This window comes from Gorilla gorilla, chromosome 1 (assembly GCF_029281585.2).
Source record: "Gorilla gorilla gorilla isolate KB3781 chromosome 1, NHGRI_mGorGor1-v2.1_pri, whole genome shotgun sequence".
Taxonomy (NCBI): Eukaryota; Metazoa; Chordata; class Mammalia; order Primates; family Hominidae; genus Gorilla; species Gorilla gorilla.
This window is the reverse complement of record NC_073224.2, coordinates 169770272-169791582: the sequence shown is the minus strand read 5'-3', so window position 1 is coordinate 169791582 and position 21311 is coordinate 169770272. Positions and strand designations below refer to the sequence as shown.

The following is a 21311-nucleotide window of genomic DNA, read 5'->3' as shown; positions in this document are numbered from 1 at the left end:
ATAACCCCATCCCACAATGATCTAAGCTACAATCTTAGGAACCCAGAAAAAAGAATTAATTAAATCCAAAGAAAGCAGAAGCAAGGAAATAAAAGGTGGAAATCAATGAGAGAGAAACAAACAGAGAAAAAGCAATAAAAAATACTTATTTAAAAAGACTAATAAATTGATAAACCCTTAGCTAGACAGATGAAGAAAAAAAAGAAACAAATTATCAAAATCAGGAATCAAAGTGAGAATGTCATAGATCCTACAGATGTTAAAAGGATAAGGGTATATTATGAACAACTTTGTGCCAACAAATCCAACAACTTGGATGAAATGGATAAATCCCTAGAATAGAAAAAAAAAAGTACAACCACAATAGAAAGTAGCCTTGCATCTATTAAAGAAATTGAATTAGCTACTTAAAACTCCCCACAAAGAAAATTCCAGACAGACATTTTCACTGGTGAATTCTACTAGACATTTAGAGTAAAAATAATACTAATTCTACATAAACTCTTTCAAAACATAGAGAAAAGAACAGTTCCCAATTCATCTTATAAGGCCAGTCTTACTCTGATGCCAAAAGCAGATAAATACATTAAAAGAGAAAATAAAACAAAAACTACAGGCCAATGTATCTAATGATTATAGACCCAAATTCCTGAACAAATTTTGCAACTCTATATAAAAAGGATAACATATCATGATCCAGTGCGAGTTATCTTAGGACTGCAAGGCTGGTTTAACATTTGAAAATTAATCAATAAAAGCTACCATATTAACAGAAAAATGAGAAATACTATGTGATTGTTGAGATACAAAAAAAGCATCTGACAAAATTCAACAATAAAAACTCAGAAAACTAAGAATCAAAGGGAATCCCTTCAACCTTACAAAGGGCATCTGTGAAAAACCTAAAACTAACACCATACTTAATGGTGGAAGACGCAGTGCTTTCTCTTTAAAAGAGTATACAAGGCAAGGATGCTCATTCTCACTACTTTAATATTTTACTAGAGGTCTTGACCAATGCAGTAAGACAAAAAGAAGAAAAAGAAATAAATAAAAGAAACAAAAGGCATTCAGATTGGACAAGAAGTAAAACTGTCCCAATTAACAGACAATATGATCATCTATGTACAAAGTGCTAAGGAATCTACAAAAAAATTATATGCAGTCAATGAGTTTAGAACAGTCACAAAATTCAAGCTCAATACAGAAAAATCAACTATGTTCCTATGTATTAGCAATCAAATAAAAAAAGTTTAAATGTTAAGATTTACAATACAAGACATCCGAAACCATGAAATAGTACTAAATGTACAAAATATGTACAAGATCTGTATATGAAAATACAAAACATCGCTGTGAAAACTTGAAGGTCTAGATAATAAAGAAATGTAACATAAGACAGCTTGGAAGACTCCATATTACAAAGATGTCGCTTCTCCCCAAGTGACTTATAGATTCAGCACAATCCTAATAAAAATCCCAGAAAGCTTTTCTGTAGAAATTAACAAGCCAATTCTAAAATGTGTATTGAAATGCAAAAGAACTAAATTAGGTCAAACAATTTTGAAATAAAAGAACAAAACAGGAGGCTTTATAGTATTTGATTCCAAGTCTGACCATGAAGCTACATTTGTCAAGATAGTGTAGTATTAGCATAAGGATAAACACATAGGTCAATGGAAAAAGAGTTCAGAAAAATTCCATACAATAAAATATTGAAAATTGATTTTCAACAAAGGTGCCAATATTTTTAATAAAAAAGGAATCATGTTTTCAACAAATGGTACTAGAATAACTATAAACTATAAAAATGAACCTCAACCTTTACCTTGTGACACACTCAAAAATTAACTCCAAATGGACCACAGACTTATATGTAAATGATGAAACTAAAAAATTCTAAAAGAAACAAAGGAAAAAATTTTCACAGCCTTCAGATGGGCAAAAAATGTCTTGGGACAGAAAAAGTTCATCATAAAAGAAAAACAATTGATAAACTAGATTTCATAAAAATTTATAACTTACATGTTTCTAAAGCTACCATTAATAAAATAAGCTACACTGGGAGAAAATATTAGACAGATACTGATATAGTTATCTGAGACGGAGTTGTATCTCAAATATATACAAAGTCTTGTTACCCAAGAATAAAAACCCATTTAAAAAAAAAAAAAGACAAAAGTTGGAACAAACACTTAACAGAAGATATACAAATGGCTAAAAGGCAGTAGAAAAGATGCTAAACATCATTAGTTTTAAAGGACATGCAAATTAAAACCACAAAAAAATATGCCAACACAGCCACAAGAATGGTTAATATTTAAAAGACTGACAATACAAAGTGCTGGTAATGAGGTGGAGCAACTGAATCTCTCATATGTTGCTAGTGGGAAACAGTTTGGTGAATTCTTATAATGTTAAATAAATACTTTTTGGGTTTTTTTGAGACAGGGTCTCACTTTCTCACCCAACCTGGAGAGCAGTGGCGCAGTCCTGGCTCACTGCAACCTCCGCCCCCCGGGTTCAAGCGATTCTCTGCCTCAGCCTCCCGAGCAGCAGCTGGACTTACAGGCATGTGCCACCATGCCTGGCTAATTTTTGTATTTTTAGTAGAGGCAGGGTTTCGCCATGTTGGCCAGGCTGGTCTCGAACTCCTGGCCTCAAGTGATCCACCTGCCTCGGCCTCCCAAAGTGCTGGGAGTACAGGCGTGAGCCACCATGCCAGGACCTATACTTACTACTATACAATACAGCAATTCCATTGTCAGGTATGGATTCAACAGAAATGGTATGTCTACACAAAGACTTGTACATGAGGCACAGAGATCCATCATCTTATCTCACCACTGTCCAAGACACAGACATACCTTCCGTTTGTAAGACCTACGAAATGTTTCTAAGAAAAAAAAAAAAAGACTATACAAGAAAGCTTATAGCAATTTTATTCATAACAGCCAAAAACTGGAAACCACTCAAATGTCCATCAACAGACTAATGGAGTCCCTCTCCCTCTCCCTCTCCCCACGGTCTCCCTCTCCCTCTCTTTCCACGGTCTCCCTCTGATGCCGAGCCGAAGCTGGACTGTACTGCTGCCATCTCGGCTCACTGCAACCTCCCTGCCTGATTCTCCTGCCTCAGCCTGCCGAGTGCCTGCGATTGCAGGCGCGCGCCGCCACGCCTGACTGGTTTTCGTACTTTTTTGGTGGAGACGGGGTTTTGCTGTGTTGGCCAGGCTGGTCTCCAGCTCCTAACCGCGAGTGATCCGCCAGCCTCGGCCTCCCGAGGTGCCGGGATTGCAGATGGAGTCTGGTTCACTCAGTGCTCAATGGTGCCCAGGCTGGAGTGCAGTGGCGTGATCTCGGCTGGCTACAACCTCCACCTCCCAGCCGCCTGCCTTGGCCTCCCAAAGTGCCGAGAGTGCAGCCTCTGCCCGGCCGCCACCCCGTCTGGGAAGTGAGGAGCGTCTCTGCCTGGCCGCCCATCATCTGGGACGTGAGGAGCCCCTCTGCCTGGCTGCCCAGTCTGGAAAGTGAGGAGCGTCTCTGCCCGGCCGCGACCCCGTCTGGGAGGTGAGGAGCGTCTCTGCCCAGCCGCCCCGTCTGAAAAGTGAGGAGACCCTTCACCTGGCAACCGCCCCGTCTGAGAAGTGAGGAGCCCCTCCGCCCGGCAACCACCCCGTCTGGGAAGTGAGGAGCGTCTCCGCCCAGCAGCCACCCCGTCCGGGAGGGAGGTGGGGGTCAGCCCCCGCCAGGCCAGCCGCCCCGTCCAGGAGGGAGGTGGGGGGGGTCAGCCCCCCACCCGGCCAGCCGCCCCGTCCGGGAGGTGAGGGGCGTCTCTGCCCGGCCGCCCCTACTGGGAAGTGAGGAGCCCCTCTGCCCAGTCAGCCGCCTCGTCCGGGAGGGAGGTGGGGGGGGTCAGCCCCCCGCCCGGCCAGCCGCCCCGTCCGGGAGGGAGGTGGGGGGGGGGGTCAGCCCCCCACCCGGCCAGCCGCCCCGTCCGGGAGGGAGGTGGGGGGGTCAGCCCCCCACCCGGCCAGCCGCCCCGTCCGGGAGGTGAGGGGCGCCTCTGCCCGGCCGCCCCTACTGGGAAGTGAGGAGCCCCTCTGCCCGGCCAGCCGCCCCGTCCGGGAGGGAGGTGGGGGGGTCAGCCCCCCGCCCGGCCAGCCGCCCCGTCCGGGAGGGAGGTGGGGGGGGTCAGCCCCCCGCCCGGCCAGCCGCCCCGTCCAAGACGGAGGTAGGGGGGTCAGCCCCACGCCTGGCCAGCCGCCCCGTCTGGGAGGGAGGTGGGGGGGGGGTTCAGCCCCACGCCCGGCCAGCCGCCCCGTCCGGGAGGTGAGGGGCGCCTCTGCCCGGCTGCACCTACTGGGAAGTGAGGAGCCCCTCTGCCCGGCCGCCACCCCATCTGGGAGGTGTACCCAACAGCTCATTGAGAACGGGCCATGATGACAATGGCGGTTTTGTGGAATAGAAATGGGGGAAAGGTGGGGAAAAGACTGAGAAATCGGATGGTTGCCGTGTCTGTGTAGAAAGAAGTAGACATGGGAAACTTTTCATTTTGTTCTGTACTAAGAAAAATTATTCGGCCTTGGGATCCTGTTGATCTATGACCTTACCCCCAACCCTGTGCTCTCTGAAACAGGTGCTGTGTCCACTCAGGGTTAAATGGATTAAGGGCGGTGCAAGATGTGCTTTGTTAAACAGATGCTTGAAGGCAGCATGCTCGTTAAGAGTCATCACCACTCCCTAATCTCAAGTACCCAGGGACACAAACACTGCGGAAGGCCGCAGGGTCCTCTGCCTAGGAAAACCAGAGACCTTTGTTCACTTGTTTATCTGCTGACCTTCCCTCCACTATTGTCCTATGACCCTGCCAAATCCCCCTCTGTGAGAAACACCCAAGAATGATCAACAAAATAATAAATAAATAAATAAATAAAAACAGACTAATGGATAAATAAATTGAATTGTATACACAAATGGACTATTATTCAGCAATTTAAAAAACTGCTGGCTGGGCGTGGTGGCTCATGCCCATAATTGCAGCACTTTGGGAGACCATAGCAGGAGGATCATTTGAGCCCAGAAGTTTGAGAACAACCTGGGAAAAAGAGCAAGACTTCGTCTCTATTAAAAACAAAAAAATTAGCCAGGCATGGTGGCATACACCATGAGTCCCAGATACTTGGGAGACTGAAGCAGAAGGATCACTTGAGACCAGAAGTTTGAAGTTGTAGTGAGCTACGACTGTGCCACTGCACTCTAGCCTGGGCAACAGAGGGAGACACTGTCTCAAGAAAGAAAAAAAAAGAACAACTGATGTAAACAACATGGATGAACCTCAAAAACATGATTCTAAACAAAAGAAGCCCTAAGCGAAAAAAAAAATTGCAAATGTATTATTTCATTTACATGCAATTTTAAAAGAAGTAAAATTAATCTACATTGACAAAAAGCAGACCGGTAGTTATGTGGAGCCAAAAGTAGGACTGACAGCAAAGGGGCACAAGTAAACTTTTCAAGATGTTGGAAATGTTCTATATCTTGATTGTAGTACTGGTTACATGATGGTATATATTTGTCAAAAGTCATTAAACTGTACACTTAAAATGGATGCAACATACTCTTTGTAAATGATACTTCAATAAAGTTAACCCCAAAAAAGAATAATTTTAAAATATAGGTGATGTAACACATCAAGGCAATTCTATTGGAAAAATATACACATATAATATATATCAGAGGGTAGATACAATATCCTTAAGCAGCATGGCTCAACAGAACTTTCTACAATGACGTAAATGCCCTACATTGGCACTATTCAATAGGATAGCTACTAGCCACATATGGCTACTGGGCACTTGCAATGTGGTTAAAGTAACTGATGAACTTGATTTTTAATTTTATTTAATTTTGATTATTTAAAAGTTAAAAAGCCAACATGAGTACAGGCTTCCACAATGGACAACATGGCCCTTAAAGATACTGGGGGCGGTGGGGGGGATGAAGATGTATAGATGTATTTTTTTTTTTTTTTTTTTTGGAGAGCCTGTCACCCAGGCTGGAGTACAGTGGTGTTATCATAACTCACTGCAGCCTCGAACTCATGGCTTCAGGAGATCCTCCTGCCTCCGTCTTCCAAGTAGCTAGAACTATGAGGACTACAGGCATGTGCCACCACATCCAGCTTATTTTTTGTAGAGACAGGGTCTCATTATGTTGCCCAGATTGGTCTCAAACTCCTGGTCTCAAGTGATCCTCCCACCTTGGCCTCCCAAAGTGCTGGGATTATAATCATGGGCAATCACACCTGGCCCCCCCAACCCCCGGCTTTTTTTTTTTTTTTTTAAGCAAACTGTCTTACTCTTTTTTCCACTGGTAACAGCTAACTATAGAAATGAGGACTCACAAATGGGTTGATCACAGAGAACTATCTAGTTTGGGGAGGACATTTATATGATATGGGTGGATAAAGAGACAGAGAAGAAATAAAAAACATGCTTAAAATGGTGTTTGCACAGAAGGATAAAAGAATGTGGCTGGGTGCAGTGGCTCATGCCTGTAATCCCAGCACTTTGAGAGGTCAAGGCAGGTGGATCACCTGAGGTCAGGAGTTTGAGACCAGCCTGACCAACATGGTGAAACCCCATCTCTACTAAAAATACAAATTTTTGTATTTTTAGTAGAGACGAAGTTTTGCCTTGTTGCCCAGACTGGTCTTGAACTCCCAGGCTCAAGTGATCCGCCTGCTTCGACCTCCCAAAGTGTTGGTATTAAAGGTGTGAGCCACAGCACCTGACCCTGTGTCACACTTCTTATTCTGTCCCAAAAAACTATACATATTGAATAGGGCAAATTCTCATTACCCTAAAATAGTAGGTTTTCTTGATGATTAGGTGCCCTAGACCCAATTACTTAACTACACAAATAAAAGCTAACCAAACTGCTCTCTTCAAGATAAGGCAGGATAGCCTTACACTCATATTTCCCTTTCAAATAATTGGTTTCCAAGCTAATTTAACTGGCTTATTTAATGAATTATCCTCTTAATTTGCCTTTCAGATCAACAGTGCAGTTTCCATTAGAATTTACAGTATTCTTTTGTTCCAAACTCTGGCACCTTTTATTTTTCCTCAGTTTTAGATAATCATCCAATAACATTCTTGCACTACTGTTCTACCATGGTCATGCAACTGGAAAGCAACAATCAACACCTCCAACTCCATCTTCATTTTATCTAGTCCGACGAAAAAGAGCTGCAATATTGAACCAAACTGACAACATATTCTCATATTGCTGCTCATAAAAAGAGCTGTCACTTACATGTACAGTATTTTTCTTTGAAGTTGGTTATTAACAATTATTCCTATTTGAGAATATCTTTCTAAATAAGTTATAGAACTGACACTCAGAATGATTACTTAAAAATTGCGAACAAAATTTTGAATGTTTAAATATTAATACATATTAATTATAGTAGTCATAAGATGGACTATTATACAGCCACTAAAAATAATAAGATTTTTCAAGTGACAAGGAAAATGTACAAATAGAAGCCAGAAAAACAGGCGTCAGTACAATTCTAAATTTGTTAAAAATAAAAAATAGGGCCAGGCACAACGGTTCATGCCTGTAATCCCAGCACTTTGGGAGGGTGAGTTGGACAGGTCGCTTGAGCTCAGGAGTTCAAGACCAGCCTGGGTAACATAGCAAGACCTCATCTCTACAAAAAATATAAAAATTGGCCAGGCATCATGGCACATCCCTGTAGTCTCAGACACTCAGGGGGCTGAGGTGGGAAAATCACTTTTGAGATAAGGAAGTCAAGGCTGCAGTGAGCCGTGATCTCACCACTGCATTCCAGCCTGGGCAACAGAGTGAGATCCTGTCTCAATCAATCAATAAACTAAATTAGATAAAAAAATAAAAAATAGCAGTCAAATTATACATAGTCTCACAAACACACACACACACACAAACACACACACACACACACACACAGTATTAGAAGAAAAACCTCCACAACATTAACAGTGACTAACTCTGGTTGGCTTCTTCACTTTTTATGCTTTTCTCTATAGATTCTAATCTTTCTACAGCAGACCTTTTATGAATACGAAAATAATAAACGGTATTTTTCAAAAAAGAACTAGAGCCTACAAAAACAAAGTACAGTTTATCCTCACACAATATGGGTTTGAATTGCACAGGTTCACTTATATATGGATCTTCTGCTGCCTCTGCCACCTGTGAGAAAGCAAGACCATCCCCTCCTTTTCCTCCTCCTCCTCAGCCTACTCAATGTGAAGATGAGAATGAAGACCTTTATGATGATCCACTCCACTTGATGAATAGTAAATATATTTTCTCTTCCTTATGATTTTCTTAATAACATTTTCTTTTCTCTAGCTTACTATTGTAAGAACGTAGTATATAATACATATAATATACAAATATATGTTAATTGACTGTTTATGTTATCAGTAAGGCTTCTAGTCAACAGTAAGTTATTAGTAGTTAAGTTTTGGGGGAGTCAAAAGTTATACATGGATTTCCGACTGCACAAGGGAGTCAGCCCCACAACCCCTGAATTATTTAAGGGTCAACTGTATACCTAAACACCCCAAAGAGTAACCAGGTTTCAGTTATGGGTAAAAGTTAATACCCTCAAGACTTACTCTACCCAAATAAGTTTAGGTAGAGTAAACCTCTTTATCACTGTACTGGACTGGGTTAATAGTCTAGTTAACAATCCTATCAGGTTAATAAAATCTCTCACTGCCCTTGTACAGCTTCCACTAAGAAAATTTCTATTTAAGGAGGCTACCATCTAAGAGCAAGAATCAACAGAATTTTAACTGTTTTTCATTATATATGTAAAAATTAAAGACTAAGTTTTGTTTTCCCAATGTAGAAATATCAGGAATGGGGTCAGGTACAGTGGCTCACACCCATAATCCCAGTACTTCGGGAGGCCAAGGCAGGAGGATTGTGGACACCGGGAGTTTGAGACCAAGCTGGGCAATATAGCAAGACCCCATCTCTGCGAAAAATTTAAACATTAGCCGGGCACAGTGGTGCATGCCTGTGGTCCTAGCTGTTCAGGAGGCTGAAGCAGGAGATCACTGGAGCCCAGGGGTTCAAGGTCTAATAAACTATCATGCCACTGTACTCTAGCCCGGTCAACAGAATGAGACCCTACCTCTAAAAAAAAAGAAGGAACAGAAATGAATCTACTTTACAAATATGACTATGTAAATGTGAAGAGAGAGAGAAAGAATTAAAGTATAACATGAAAATTTAAATTATTATTTAACAAGTACAATTCTTAATAATAAAGCTTATGTTAAAACACTTATGAGACTATGAATTGTTTGAAGGTGTCATTAATCTTTATTTCCTCTAGAACTATATCTGGAAGAAACATAGTAGATAAACAATAAATGCTATTTGAATAAGTATCTGTGTAACTCCCTATAGCATACAAAATAGTTTCATATTTATCTCATACATTTCCCATAAAATGCCTCATATATGTGTATAGAGAGAGAGAAAAAAAGAGAGCATGCAAGAGAGAGAGCAAGGCAGAAAGCGCAATCTGAAAGAAGCCATGTTTTAAAGTATCTTTTGGCCTGGGCATGGTGGCTCATGCCTGTAATCCAAGCACTTTGGGAGACTGAGGTGGGAGGATCACTTGAGGCCAGGGGTTCGAGACCAGCTTGGACAATACAGTGAGATCCAGTCTCTACAAAAAATAAAATAGCTGGGTTTGGTGGCACACACCTGTAGTTCTAGCTACTTGACAGGATGAGGAGGGAAGACGGCTTGAGCCCAGGAGTTTGAGGCTGCATTGAACCATGCCTGAGCCACTGCACTCCAGCCTGGGTGACACAGCAAGACCCTGTCTCTAAAAAAAAAAACAACTAAATATATTTTGAATGTAAATCATAATTTGAGGTACTAATATTTTGGGGTAAAAACAAAAGATAATAAGACTTTTTTTAGATTAACATATACTAAAAATACAACATGCAAGGAATCAGTACAAGGGACAAGTTAGTAAGTTTATAAGAAAAGAAAATAATAATCACTTTCTGCAATTACTTTTGACTGGGTCAAAAAACACCTCTGCTGCATTTATCTACACTTCATATGACACAAAATTTAAGAATCGTAACCAACAAGCCACCAGCCTATTTACATATGTCACTTACTCATTGAACAATCAGTTGCTGAGCAGAAACAAGTGGCATAAAAAGACAACTATGATCAAGAACAAGGAAACGAGCCCAGTGAAAAAACGTGCAAAAGTTCTTAATAGACACCTCACCAAAGAGATATACAGATGGCAAATGAGCATATGAAAAGACACTCAACATCATAGGTCACTAGGAAATACTAAGTTAAAACTATAAGATAACACAATACAGGCCGGGCGTGGTGGCTCACGCCTGTAATCCCAACACTTTGGGAGGCTGAGGTGGGTGGATCACCTGAGGTCAGCAGTTCAAGACCAGCCTGACCAACATGGAGAAACCCCGTCTCTACTAAAAATACAAAAAAAAATTAGCCAGGCGTGATGGCATGGGACCCTGTAATCCCAGCTACTCAGGAGGCTGAGACGGGAGAATTGCTTGAACCTGGGAGGCAGAGGTTGCGGTGAGCCAAGATCACGCCATTGCACTCCAGCCTGGGCAACAAGAGCAAAACTCCATCTCAAAAATAAAATAAAATAAAATAAAATAACGAAATACACCCAATAAAATGGCTAAAATCCAAAAACCTGATCATACCAAATGCTGATAAGAATGTGGAGCAGAGAACTTTCATTTATTACTTGTGGAAATGTGAAATGGTACACATTAGTAGTCTGACAGTTTCTTACAGGGCTCAACATAGTCTCTTATATGATCCAGTGATCATGCTCCTAGGCTCTTATCCAAATGAGTTGAACATATATCCAGACAAAAACCTGAACATAAATGTTTACAGCTGCTTTATTCATAACTGCCAAAAACTGGAAGTATCCAAGATGTCCTTCAAAAGGTGAATGAACAAAATGGTACATCCATACAATGGAATATTACTCAGCAATAAAAAAATAAATGATTAAGTCATCGAAAATACATGGATGAACCTTAAATGCATACTGATTAGTTAAAAAATCAGTTTGAAAACATTATGCACTGGTATGATTCAAATTAAGAGACATTCTGGAAAAGGTAAAACTATAGAAACAGGAAAAAGATCACTGGTTGCCCACAGTTCAGGGGAAGATGGGTAAGGAATGAATGGGTAGAGCACACGGGACTTTTAGGGAAGTGAAATTATGCTGTATGATACTCTAATGGTGGATATATGACATGCATTTGTCAATTTCATAGACCTGTACAACAGTAAGAATGAGCCCTAACAAACCTATGAACTTCAGTTAATAATAATGTATCAATATTGGTTCGTCAATTATAATAAATGTACTACATTAATGCAAGATGTTAATAACAGAGGAAACTGTAAGCTGGAGACAGAGGGTATATGAGAATATAATGTACCATCTGCTCAACTTTCATTAAAACAGTTCGTTAAAAAATTTTAAAGTATGGTTGTTTGGGGGAAAGGTAATTTTTGTTAGTGTCATTATTATTATTTTAGAGACAGGATCTCACTCTCTTGCCCAAGCTGGAGTGCAATGGCACAATCATAGCACCCACTGCAGCCTCCAACTCAGGCTCAAGCAATCCTCCCACCTCAGCCTTCCAAGTAGCTAGGACTACAGGCGCACACCACCATGCTCATCTAATTCTTGTATTTTTTGTAGAGATGGGGTCTCACTATGTTGCCTCAGGCTGGTCTTGAATTTCTGGCCTCAAAGCGATCCTCCTGCCTCTCAATTTGCCAGAGTGCTGGGATTACAGGCATGAGCTACTATCATTATTAAAGTATAGGATGCTGAAAAGAGGCCTCAAAGTAAATAGTTAAGGGAAAGGTTTAGGAAGGCTTTTGTATGCTGTGCTAAAAACTTTACCTATACCGTATCTTCTGGGCTATGGGAAGTCATTAAACGTTTTGAGTGATGTAAGATCTGTTTTGGAAAAATAACTCTTGGTAATGACACTAGGATTTAGAGTGTGAGGGTAGTTGTTGTTGTTGTTTATGGACAGGGTCTCACAATATTGTCCAGGCTAGAGTGCAGTGGCTATTCACAGGTGCGATCATAAGGCACTACAGCCTTAAACTCCTGGACTCAAGTGATCCTCCTGCCTCAGCCTCTGGAGTAGCAAGAGTGAGATGTAAAGTAAAAACTCCAGGAAACCAACTAGAAGGTGCTGCCATGATAACAGCAATGGTGAATTTTTACTGTGTACTTTTTATGTACCAGGCACTTTATTTCATTTTATCTCATTTAGACCTTAATAGGTCCTGTTATGACTCCTGCATAATAAATGAGAAATTAGGGCACAGAGTGATTAACCATCTCAACGTTATGTGAGCAAAGATAGGAAGATATGAAGCACGACCCCGTAACGAACTACAAATAGTTCAGAATTATAGTGGTTTGCCTATCAAAGTTTCACTGACAAGTGATGAAACTGAGGGCTACATACAGCCAGACAGAGAAAGACCTTCTATATTATAGTAACAGGGATTCCTTTTTTATATATAAGCTACAAATACCATGAGTTTCTGCCATTTATATCTTTCCCTCCTATGAAATGCTGTTTATTCACTCATTTAAAATCATTTTATGTACCAGGTAAAGTGTTAGGTTCTGGTTATACAACAATAACCTAAGCAGTTCTAATACATATCATCACGGACCTAACAGTCAGAATCCATGTTCTCTCTTAAAGTTTAACAGACGAAACCACCTGAGTCTAGTCAATAAGTACATTCTAGCACACCACTTATGATTTGAGAATACTCATTCACTTACTTATTGCTTCCGCAAAATTTAATAAGACTCTACTATGTACCAAGCACTATTTTCAGTGATAGAAATACAACAAAGCACAAAACAAAGCTCACTGACTTCATGGTATTAACCTTTTGGTTGGAGGGCAGAGAAAACAAAAAACATAAATGATATAAATTCTGATAGTGATAAATGCTGTTAAAAAATTAAACAGGTAAGAGAACAGAATGTTAGCATGATAGGTATGCAAGTTTAGAGAAAAATGTTTCAGGTTTTGGGGAAACCAAGTATATATATATATGCACAACTGTAGTTTGAAAATGAGTATGTTCCCATTGATCAAAAACTCTTTTAGGTGGAGTAAGGATTCTGTGTCTTTTCATTCATTCAGAAGCATTTGCTTGCCTAATATACTTTATACATGTCACAATAAGAAAGCAATCATTAGAAGGAAAATGTAAGGTTTTAATCAGTCTTAAAACCTAAATATAAATGAAGAAAAACATTACAGGAAAAATGCTCTATTTCTCCATCTCTCCATTCCCCTCCCTCTCTTACACACACACACGCACACACACACACACACACACACACACGACAATCAGAAAAGCATCTGGCCATTCATTCATGGTACCCAGATTTGTGCTTCTTGGTCTTTAACAGGTTTCTCAGGATGTCCCCACATTCAAACACTCTGTGTGGCATCTATCCTGATCTTCAACTTAGAAAATATACTCATTATTCCTTGTAAGTCGGACTCTGCACAGCTGCATACAGAAGAGCGTCTCGGCAGGGAACAGTGCAGGTTCACAAAGGGGCCGATAAAACATAATTTTAGCTTTGGTAATTGCCCTTGAAGATTACAATAAGAGGAGGAAAATAAGGGCCAAAGAAACAAAAGATTTGCCCGTGATTTGATAGCTGGTTTCGTCACATATTATGTTGCTTATCCCACAGAATGTGGGAATCCCAGAAAGCGCCCCCTTTAAATTTAGACCGTATTTTTAGCAGGGTCCCTTTAACAGAGATTGCGGGAACCTGGGAAGGAACTGAACTGGGCTAACCAAACCGGTCGAAATGAGCACAGGGATTAGATTAGAGCACAGAAATTCTGGCTAGCAGTCTGAGAAAGGGGGCCAAAGCCAGCCCAGAGAAAAGGGAGGTTGCCTGGGCCAAAGGCTTTCTGACAGGAGACACAATAGGGTCGTACCTCTGGGTCTTACCTTCACTGAGGTTTCTACCCGACAGGTTTAACTGGCCGCTCTTCCTCGCTGCCTTCAATAGCCCTTGGGGTACCGAGGTACCGCAGTCTCTTCCACCTGCTTTGAAACCAGCGCGGGGATCCTGCCCCGCTATCCGCTTCAGGCGCGACATGTTCAAAGTCCTAGGTCCAGAAGCTGCAGCCCCACCCGTGACGCTTAAAGGTGGCGCCGTTGGGATGCCCCGCTCCTTTCGTGAGCGCGCGCTCTGGGCGCTGGGCTCGCGGCCTCGCGCTGGGCCTTCACTCTCTGCGGCGCAGTCCAGATGTCGTCAGCACCAGCGCCTGGGCTGGAGGACAGAGAAGCCTTTTCCGTTGCCGGTGCCGGTCTAGCGTCCTGGAATTACTTCAATCAAGTAAGTGCGTTTAACGGGCTTAAGAGGGGCTTTCGGGTTTATTGTTTGCACTGTTACTGCGACTCCAACCTTCTCCTCTGTGCTTCCACCGTGGCGAGGGTGTGGGGAAAGAGAACCCTCTCTTCTCCCCTCTCCTAGTCTGAACGTGGGCCTTGACTAAAACTTGAGATCTGGGCGCGGTCGGCAGCCTTTCTGGACCCCAGCCTGTGTTTGTCGCTTGTGGTGGTGGCGCCAGACCTCTGGCGTACGGAGTAAAAGAAATTCTCTGTTCTTAAGGCCTGTACTCTGACACCATTCTCGTTGTATTGAGGGTATATAGCTTACCCAGCAGAGGAGGTAATGTGAAATGGAAGGACTGGCAACATAGAAGACAAAAACAAAAATCCTTAAAATTTAATAAATGTTCTGTGTATCAGACAGTTTAGGGAGACAAGTAGTGGTACAAGCTTTAGTGAAGCTCAGACAGCTTGGATTTTTGAGCCCTAAAAAGCAAGTTCAAATCTCAGCTGCTTCTTTACTTTAGAAACTGTTAACTTTAGGCAGTTTACTCAACCGCTTTTAAAGCCTATTTCTTTTTTTTCATTACTTTGGGGATAATTCCTACCGCATAAGGTTTTTGAAATAAGTGAAGATAAAAACTAGAATCTTGAGCTCTCGGTGAGTCCAGAATAATAGCAAATGAAAATTTTGTTCAATATAAGTCGGTGTTTCCTAGGAAATTAAAGTTTTCATCTGAAATGTACAACTTATTGATTCAACAAGTAATTATTAAGATTAATCCTGCCTAGTATGTACTGTCCTGGGTGCTAGACTTTTCTTTTGCCTGAAATGATTTTGTTTTAAAAGCATATGCCAGGGAATACCATTCTAACCCCCATCAAGTCTACTGAGGATTGGTAGAATAGTTGAAAGCTAGGATGAAGGCCCTTTGACAAATTCTTCATCACGCACTTTTACCTGAGTCCAGGTTATTGCTACCTGTAAAATTCGGTTTTTAACTCTACCCTTTTTGTTCTTATTTCTGTGGCGTCCTTTACACTAATATCGAACAAGAGAAAGTTACCAATAGTTGTTACCCTACTAAAAAAGCAAAGAGTGGATTTTTGTCTTTTTTTTTTTTTTTTTTTTGAGACAAAGTCTCGTCTGTCGCCTAGGCTGGAATGCAGTGGCGTGATCCCGGCTCACTGCAACCTCCGCCTCCCAAGTGATTCTCCTGCCTCAGCCTCTCCAGTAGCTGGGATTATAGCCGCGCACCACCACACCTGGCTAATTTTTATATTTTTTAGTAGAGACGGAGTTTCGCCATGTTGGTCAGGCTGGTCTCGAACTCCCAGCCTCAAGCTATCCGCCCAGTTCGGCCTCCCAAAGTGCTGGGATTACAGGTGTCAGTCACCGTGCCCATCCTGAGTTTTAAAGGAAAACGACCGTAGCAGCTTTTGCAAGGTTATTAATGAGGTCCCTGGTCAGCTTGTCTTCACAGTAATGGTAATAGCTGCCTTACTGGGCCCATACCAGGCTCAGTGCTAATAATACCTCTGTTTGCTATTTCTTATTTAACACAGTGACTAATTTTGCAGATAAGGAAATTGAGGCTAAAAGGGGTGAAGAAACTTACCCAACCTCACAAGTTTCTCTGAATAGCACGACCGGGAATTTGAACCTAGATCTGTCTCCAAAACCTTTCTTTTTAATCACCATGACTTCCCTAGTGGCTTTTCATAATTCCCAACTTGCTTTTTTTTTTAATCCTGTAATCATTGTAAGAGACACTTCAGTTGTTTTTAAGAAGATTTCTTTATTAAAGAAGCACCTTTTTCTCTTTTATAGTAACAACCTACCTTTGGGGAAGAAACAACCCACCTTTGGAGAATTGAATTGCTCAAGTACAAAATTTTACAGTAACCACCCCTCCCCCTACAATAGATTCTTCTTTCGTTCTTTTTTTTTTTTTTTTTTTTTAAGAGACCAGGTTTCACTCTGTCACCCATGATGAAGTACAGTGGTGCGATCACAGCTCACTGCAACCTCGAAATCCTGGGCTCAAGACAGTCCTTCCACCTCAGCTTCCTGAGTAGCCATCACACCACCATGCCCAGCTAATTGTTTTTATTTTTTGTAGAAACGAGTCTGTGTTGCCAAGGCTGGTCTTGAACTCCTGGCCTCAAGCTATCCTTCCATCTAGGGCCTTCCATAGCACTGGGATTACAGGCATGAGCCACCTCAAGCAATCCTTCTATCTAGGGCCTTCCAAAGCACTGGGATTATAGGCATGAGCCACCACACCCTGCCTAGTTCAATTTATTAAAAAATAACAGCAAGGTATAATTTTTAAATTTGTTGTTCTTGAAGTTAAATATTTCATTATTGACATTTAATGATACTGTATTAAAACATTGTTTCATCTTGTATAAGGAAAGTATCTTCTGTTTAATGGCAAAGAGTAATTCTGAAAAAAAATCCCAGTGGCCATATGCTTGTGGTAAACTCCAATAGATATAAACTGACAAATGTAGGAATGTACTAGTTACTGTAATACAGTGTATGGTGTGTGTGTGTGTGTGTGTGATATGGAGTCTCGCACTGTCACCCAGCCTGGAGTGCAATGGCTCAACCTTGGTCACTGCAACCTTCACCTCCCAGCTTCAAGTGATTTCTCCTGCCTCAGCCTCCCAAGAAGCTGGCATTACAGGTACGCACCACCACACCCAGCTAATTTTTTTGTATTTTTTTAGTAGAGGCGGGGTTTCACCATGTTGGCCAGATTGGTCTCAAACTCCTGGCCTCATGTGATCCACCTGCCTCGGCCCCCGAAATTGCTGGAATTACAGGTGTGAGCCACCGCACCCAGCCTGCTGTATTGTATTTATGTAGTAAGTGCAGATTGAGCAAGTTACAGTAAAAATTATTACCTAATGCAATAGAGAAAATAACGTTTTGTCTCAAATGGATGGAAACTGAAAGCTAATCAACTTCAACTGAGCTTCTTTATGAAAAAATAGTTATATATACTTATGTGAGAATTAGCTCCATTTCCATTGTTTTAAGGAGAATACATTGAAAGCAAAAATTCTAACTCTTTTTCAACACTGGCATTTAAGTCAAAGTATTTGCTTTTTTAGAAAAATTGACTTTATATACATTACTAAAATAATGTGAAATGAATGTCTCCTGTGTCAAGGCTGGAGACTACTGCATAGCTACCTTTTGTAATGGAATTGTCCAGCTAGAATTTATTATATTCATTTTATTTAAGTGATGAAAGGCTTCCCTCTTCAAGCTTCTTTGCTAAATGAGAAAAGAAAATGAAGAAACCAAATTTATGTTAAACCTAAAAATCACATTGGCCAAAGGGTACAGTTTTGTTTCATAACAGAAAGTAAGACTGTTATCAAAGTATAGAGCAGCTTGTCTCTACCATTAAAATTTATTAAGACATAGATGAAAGGTACAATTGATGAGATGGATTATTGAAGTCTGAAATTGTAGTAAGGGTAAATTGAGTTAATTTGGCAGATTTGCAAGCACATTTCTTTATAAAATGGAGTCAAGTAAGAGCAAAGTGTATTTGTTTTGCAGACATTCTAGGAAGTTTCTTTTTGTGTAAAGTAACAAATTTAGACTATTTTGAATTGTATTGTGTTTATCTTTCAGAATATTGCCTTATGTATGAGAGCTGCTATCTTACGGTAAAAGTTGTTTATTGAGAGAACATTTTAGTTTTCTTTAAAAATTTAGACTTGCAATTTCACATTTGTTTTCCCTTCAGGGCTATAATTGCCAATTTTAAGAGTAGCTGGGAGAGGACATTCTTTTTTGTTTGTTTGTTTTTCCTTTTTTTCTGAGACAGAGTCTCAGTCTGTTGCCCAGGCTCACTGCAGCCTTGACCTCCCTGGCTCAAGAGATCCTCGCATCTCAGCCTCACAACTAGCTGGGACTAAAGGCACCTCGCTTCTTTTTTTTTTTTTTTTTTTTTTGTAGAGATGAAGTTTTGCCATATTGCCCAGGCTGTTCTCAAACTCCTGGACTCAAGCAGCCCACCTGCCTTGGCCTCCCAAAGTGTTGGAATTACAGGCATGAGCCACGATGCCTGGCCAAGAAGACATTCTTTTCTTTTCAGTGAAGGCAGTACATATTTTGCATTTTACTGATAGTTTCAAATGTGGCTTTGAAATTTGTATTATGTTGTTACTGGAGTTGTATATGGTAATTTTTTCTAATGGAGAGAGTGCATTGTCTTTGGAATAATGCATTTGTATATTCTTTGTTTTCTCTGCTTCTCTTATATACTTTTGAATCGTGAAACAGCTTGCTCTAGGAGGTTTAATATTTGATTCTAATATTTTCTGCTCCCCCCCCCCCGCCTTTTTTTTTCCAAGACAGAGTTTCGCTTTGTCACCCAGGCTGGAGTGCAGAGCTCACTGCAGCCTCAAACTCATGGGTTCAAGTGATCCTTCTGCCTCAACCTCCTCCCCATGCCCCCCAGTAGCTGCGACTGTAGGCTCATGCCACCACATCCAGCTAATTTTTTAATGTTTTATAGAGACAGGGTCTCCCCATATTGCCCAGACTGGTCTCAAACTCCCAGGCTCAAGCAATCCTACCACCTCAGCCTTCCAAAGTGCTGGGATTGGCCAGGTACGGTGGCTCATGCCTATAATTCCAGCAGTTTGGGAGGCCAAGGCAGGCAGATCCCATGAGTTCAGGAGTTAGAGACCAGCCTGGGCAATATCTTGAAACTCTGTCTTTACAAAAAATACAAAAATTACCTGGGTGTGGTGTGGCATGCACCTGTGATCCCAGCTACTCAGGAGACTGAGGTAGGAGGATGGATGGCTTCACCCCAGAAGGCCGAGGTTGCAATGAGCTAAAATTGCGCCACTGTACTCCAGCCTGGACAACAGAGCGAGACCCTGTAGGGAATTACAGGGATGAGCCACCATGCCCAGCTCTCTCCACTTGCAACACAGAAAAATTTTAGTCCCCAGATTTAGGAAAATTTTTTTTCCCTCTTATATGAGGGCTTTTTTTAAATGTTAGTTTTATTTACTTGAAGGTGGAAGAACTAGTTAAAAAAAAAAATTATGAAAAATGCTTTTAATTTGGGGGTTTTCTGGTTTATTTCATTATATTATAAAAAGAAACTGAAACAAGGGTGGTGGTAAACCAATCCTGCTTATGTCATTTTCAAAAAAGCAGTATAATATTGAGATTTGTTTATCGGTTGTTCTTAAATCAGCTGGGAGTGTTTCCTATTATTCACAGTGATTATTACTCATAACCTTTAAAAGCTAGTGCAGTATTCTTGCTCTTTTTTCCAAGATTAATATGTTCTCTGACTTAAAGTCTCAGATTTTGTATTAATTGTATGGATTTTATTTATTTATTTTTTTTTTTGGCTTTAAACTAGTAAAGTAATACAGAAGTAAAGTTAGGGCACCAAACCCTATGTTTATGTTAACACATGCACTACTGAGTAAGTCTGTTTTAAAAACAATTTCAATCAAAATCCACTATTTTAAAATTTGACTTTATATCCACCCCCTCCCACCCACAATTTTGTTCAATTGGATTCTGCTTGCAATTTCATTTACTTTAAAAAGGGAGACACAGTAAATGTTTAAAAACGGCAAATACTGTTTATGTAGCAAAGCTCGCCTACAGTTTTAATAAGACATGATATGGTCCCTGAGACTTTATCCTTAACATCAACTTAAGGAGAAAAATCTGAATAATTTGGTAGTTTGTTAACAGTCACAATCAATACATTGTTAATTTAAAATTTGATACTTAGATTTCTAGGCCACATATTTATACTCACAATTTGGTAAGTGCTAGTTTAGCTTTCAGAATACCTTCAAGACTGCTCACAATTTTTTTTTCTACTTGAGGTTGGTTTTTTTCCATCCTTTGCAATATCACAGTTACATATACTTAAATATTTTAAAGGTATGCATCATCAGAGTGTTGAAATACTAGTGGACATTTAAATACTTGGTACCTATGATGCAAATCTGTGAACCCAGCCATCATCATTCTAGAGGTACATGTTTTTCACTCAACACTAAATTTATCAGCCATCAATACAACTTTATGGCCATCTTAGAGGTGCTGACATTTTTGCTTTTCTTTTTAACTCATTTCCTAGAAATACTACATCTCTACCGTCTCATCCCTCCCCTAAAATAATTACTTGATCAGTATCTCCAAGTGCTTTAGACTTCAGCCTGAGCTAATTGTGGCTTGAAACTAACAACAGTTTATTGTTTCAAGTGACTGGGGTGGCAATTGGTGGAGAGAAACATGGCCCTTAAAAACTACTTACTGTACTTTATTTTTAGGAACTAAAATTGTTTAATTTTAGTAAAGTTGTGAGTAGTATTTTACTTTTAAAATTTATGCTTTGGTTATTTGATAGTTTTTTTGTTCTGACCCATGTCACGGTACTTTTAATTAATTAATTAATACTTATTTTTTTATTTTTGAGATGCAGTCTCTGTTGCCCAGGCTGGAGTGCAGTGATGAGATCTTGGCTCACTGCAACCTCCACCTCCTGGGTTCAAGCGATTCTCCTCCCTCAGCCTCCCCAATAGCTGGGATTATAGGCACGCACCACCACACCCGGCTAATTTTTGTATTTTTAGTAGAGATGGGGTTTTGCCATGTTGGCCAGGCTGATCTTGAATTCCTGACCTCAGGTGATCCACCCACCTTGGCCTCCCAAAGTGCTGAGATTACAGGTGTGAGCCATTATGCCTGGTTTTAATTTAATATTAATCAAAGATAGGTAC

The 21311-nt window shown here is 40.7% G+C and overlaps 2 protein-coding genes across 10 annotated transcripts in view; one reads left to right on the top strand and one right to left on the bottom strand.

Annotated features, from left to right (window-relative positions):
• LRRC40 (leucine rich repeat containing 40) overlaps positions 1 to 14435 on the bottom strand; it is a 62574-nt gene extending 48139 nt beyond the window's left edge. Inside the window, exon 1 of one of the 2 annotated variants that reach the window (XM_004025964.5) lies at positions 14133 to 14435. In XM_004025964.5, the coding sequence (XP_004026013.4) occupies positions 14133 to 14283 (151 nt within the window). In that variant the 5' untranslated portion in view covers positions 14284 to 14435. The remainder of the gene's footprint in view (positions 1 to 14132) is intronic. The other variant, XM_055350677.2, reaches the window with a different exon arrangement.
• SRSF11 (serine and arginine rich splicing factor 11) overlaps positions 14392 to 21311 on the top strand; it is a 46330-nt gene continuing 39410 nt past the window's right edge. For 4 of the 8 annotated variants that reach the window (XM_004025965.5, XM_031005440.3, XM_031005434.3 and 1 more), the window contains exon 1: positions 14392 to 14523. The gene's annotated coding sequence lies outside the window, so the exon portion shown is untranslated. The remainder of the gene's footprint in view (positions 14524 to 21311) is intronic. The other 4 variants (XM_031005453.3, XM_019019700.4, XM_063697702.1 and 1 more) reach the window with 1 other exon arrangement.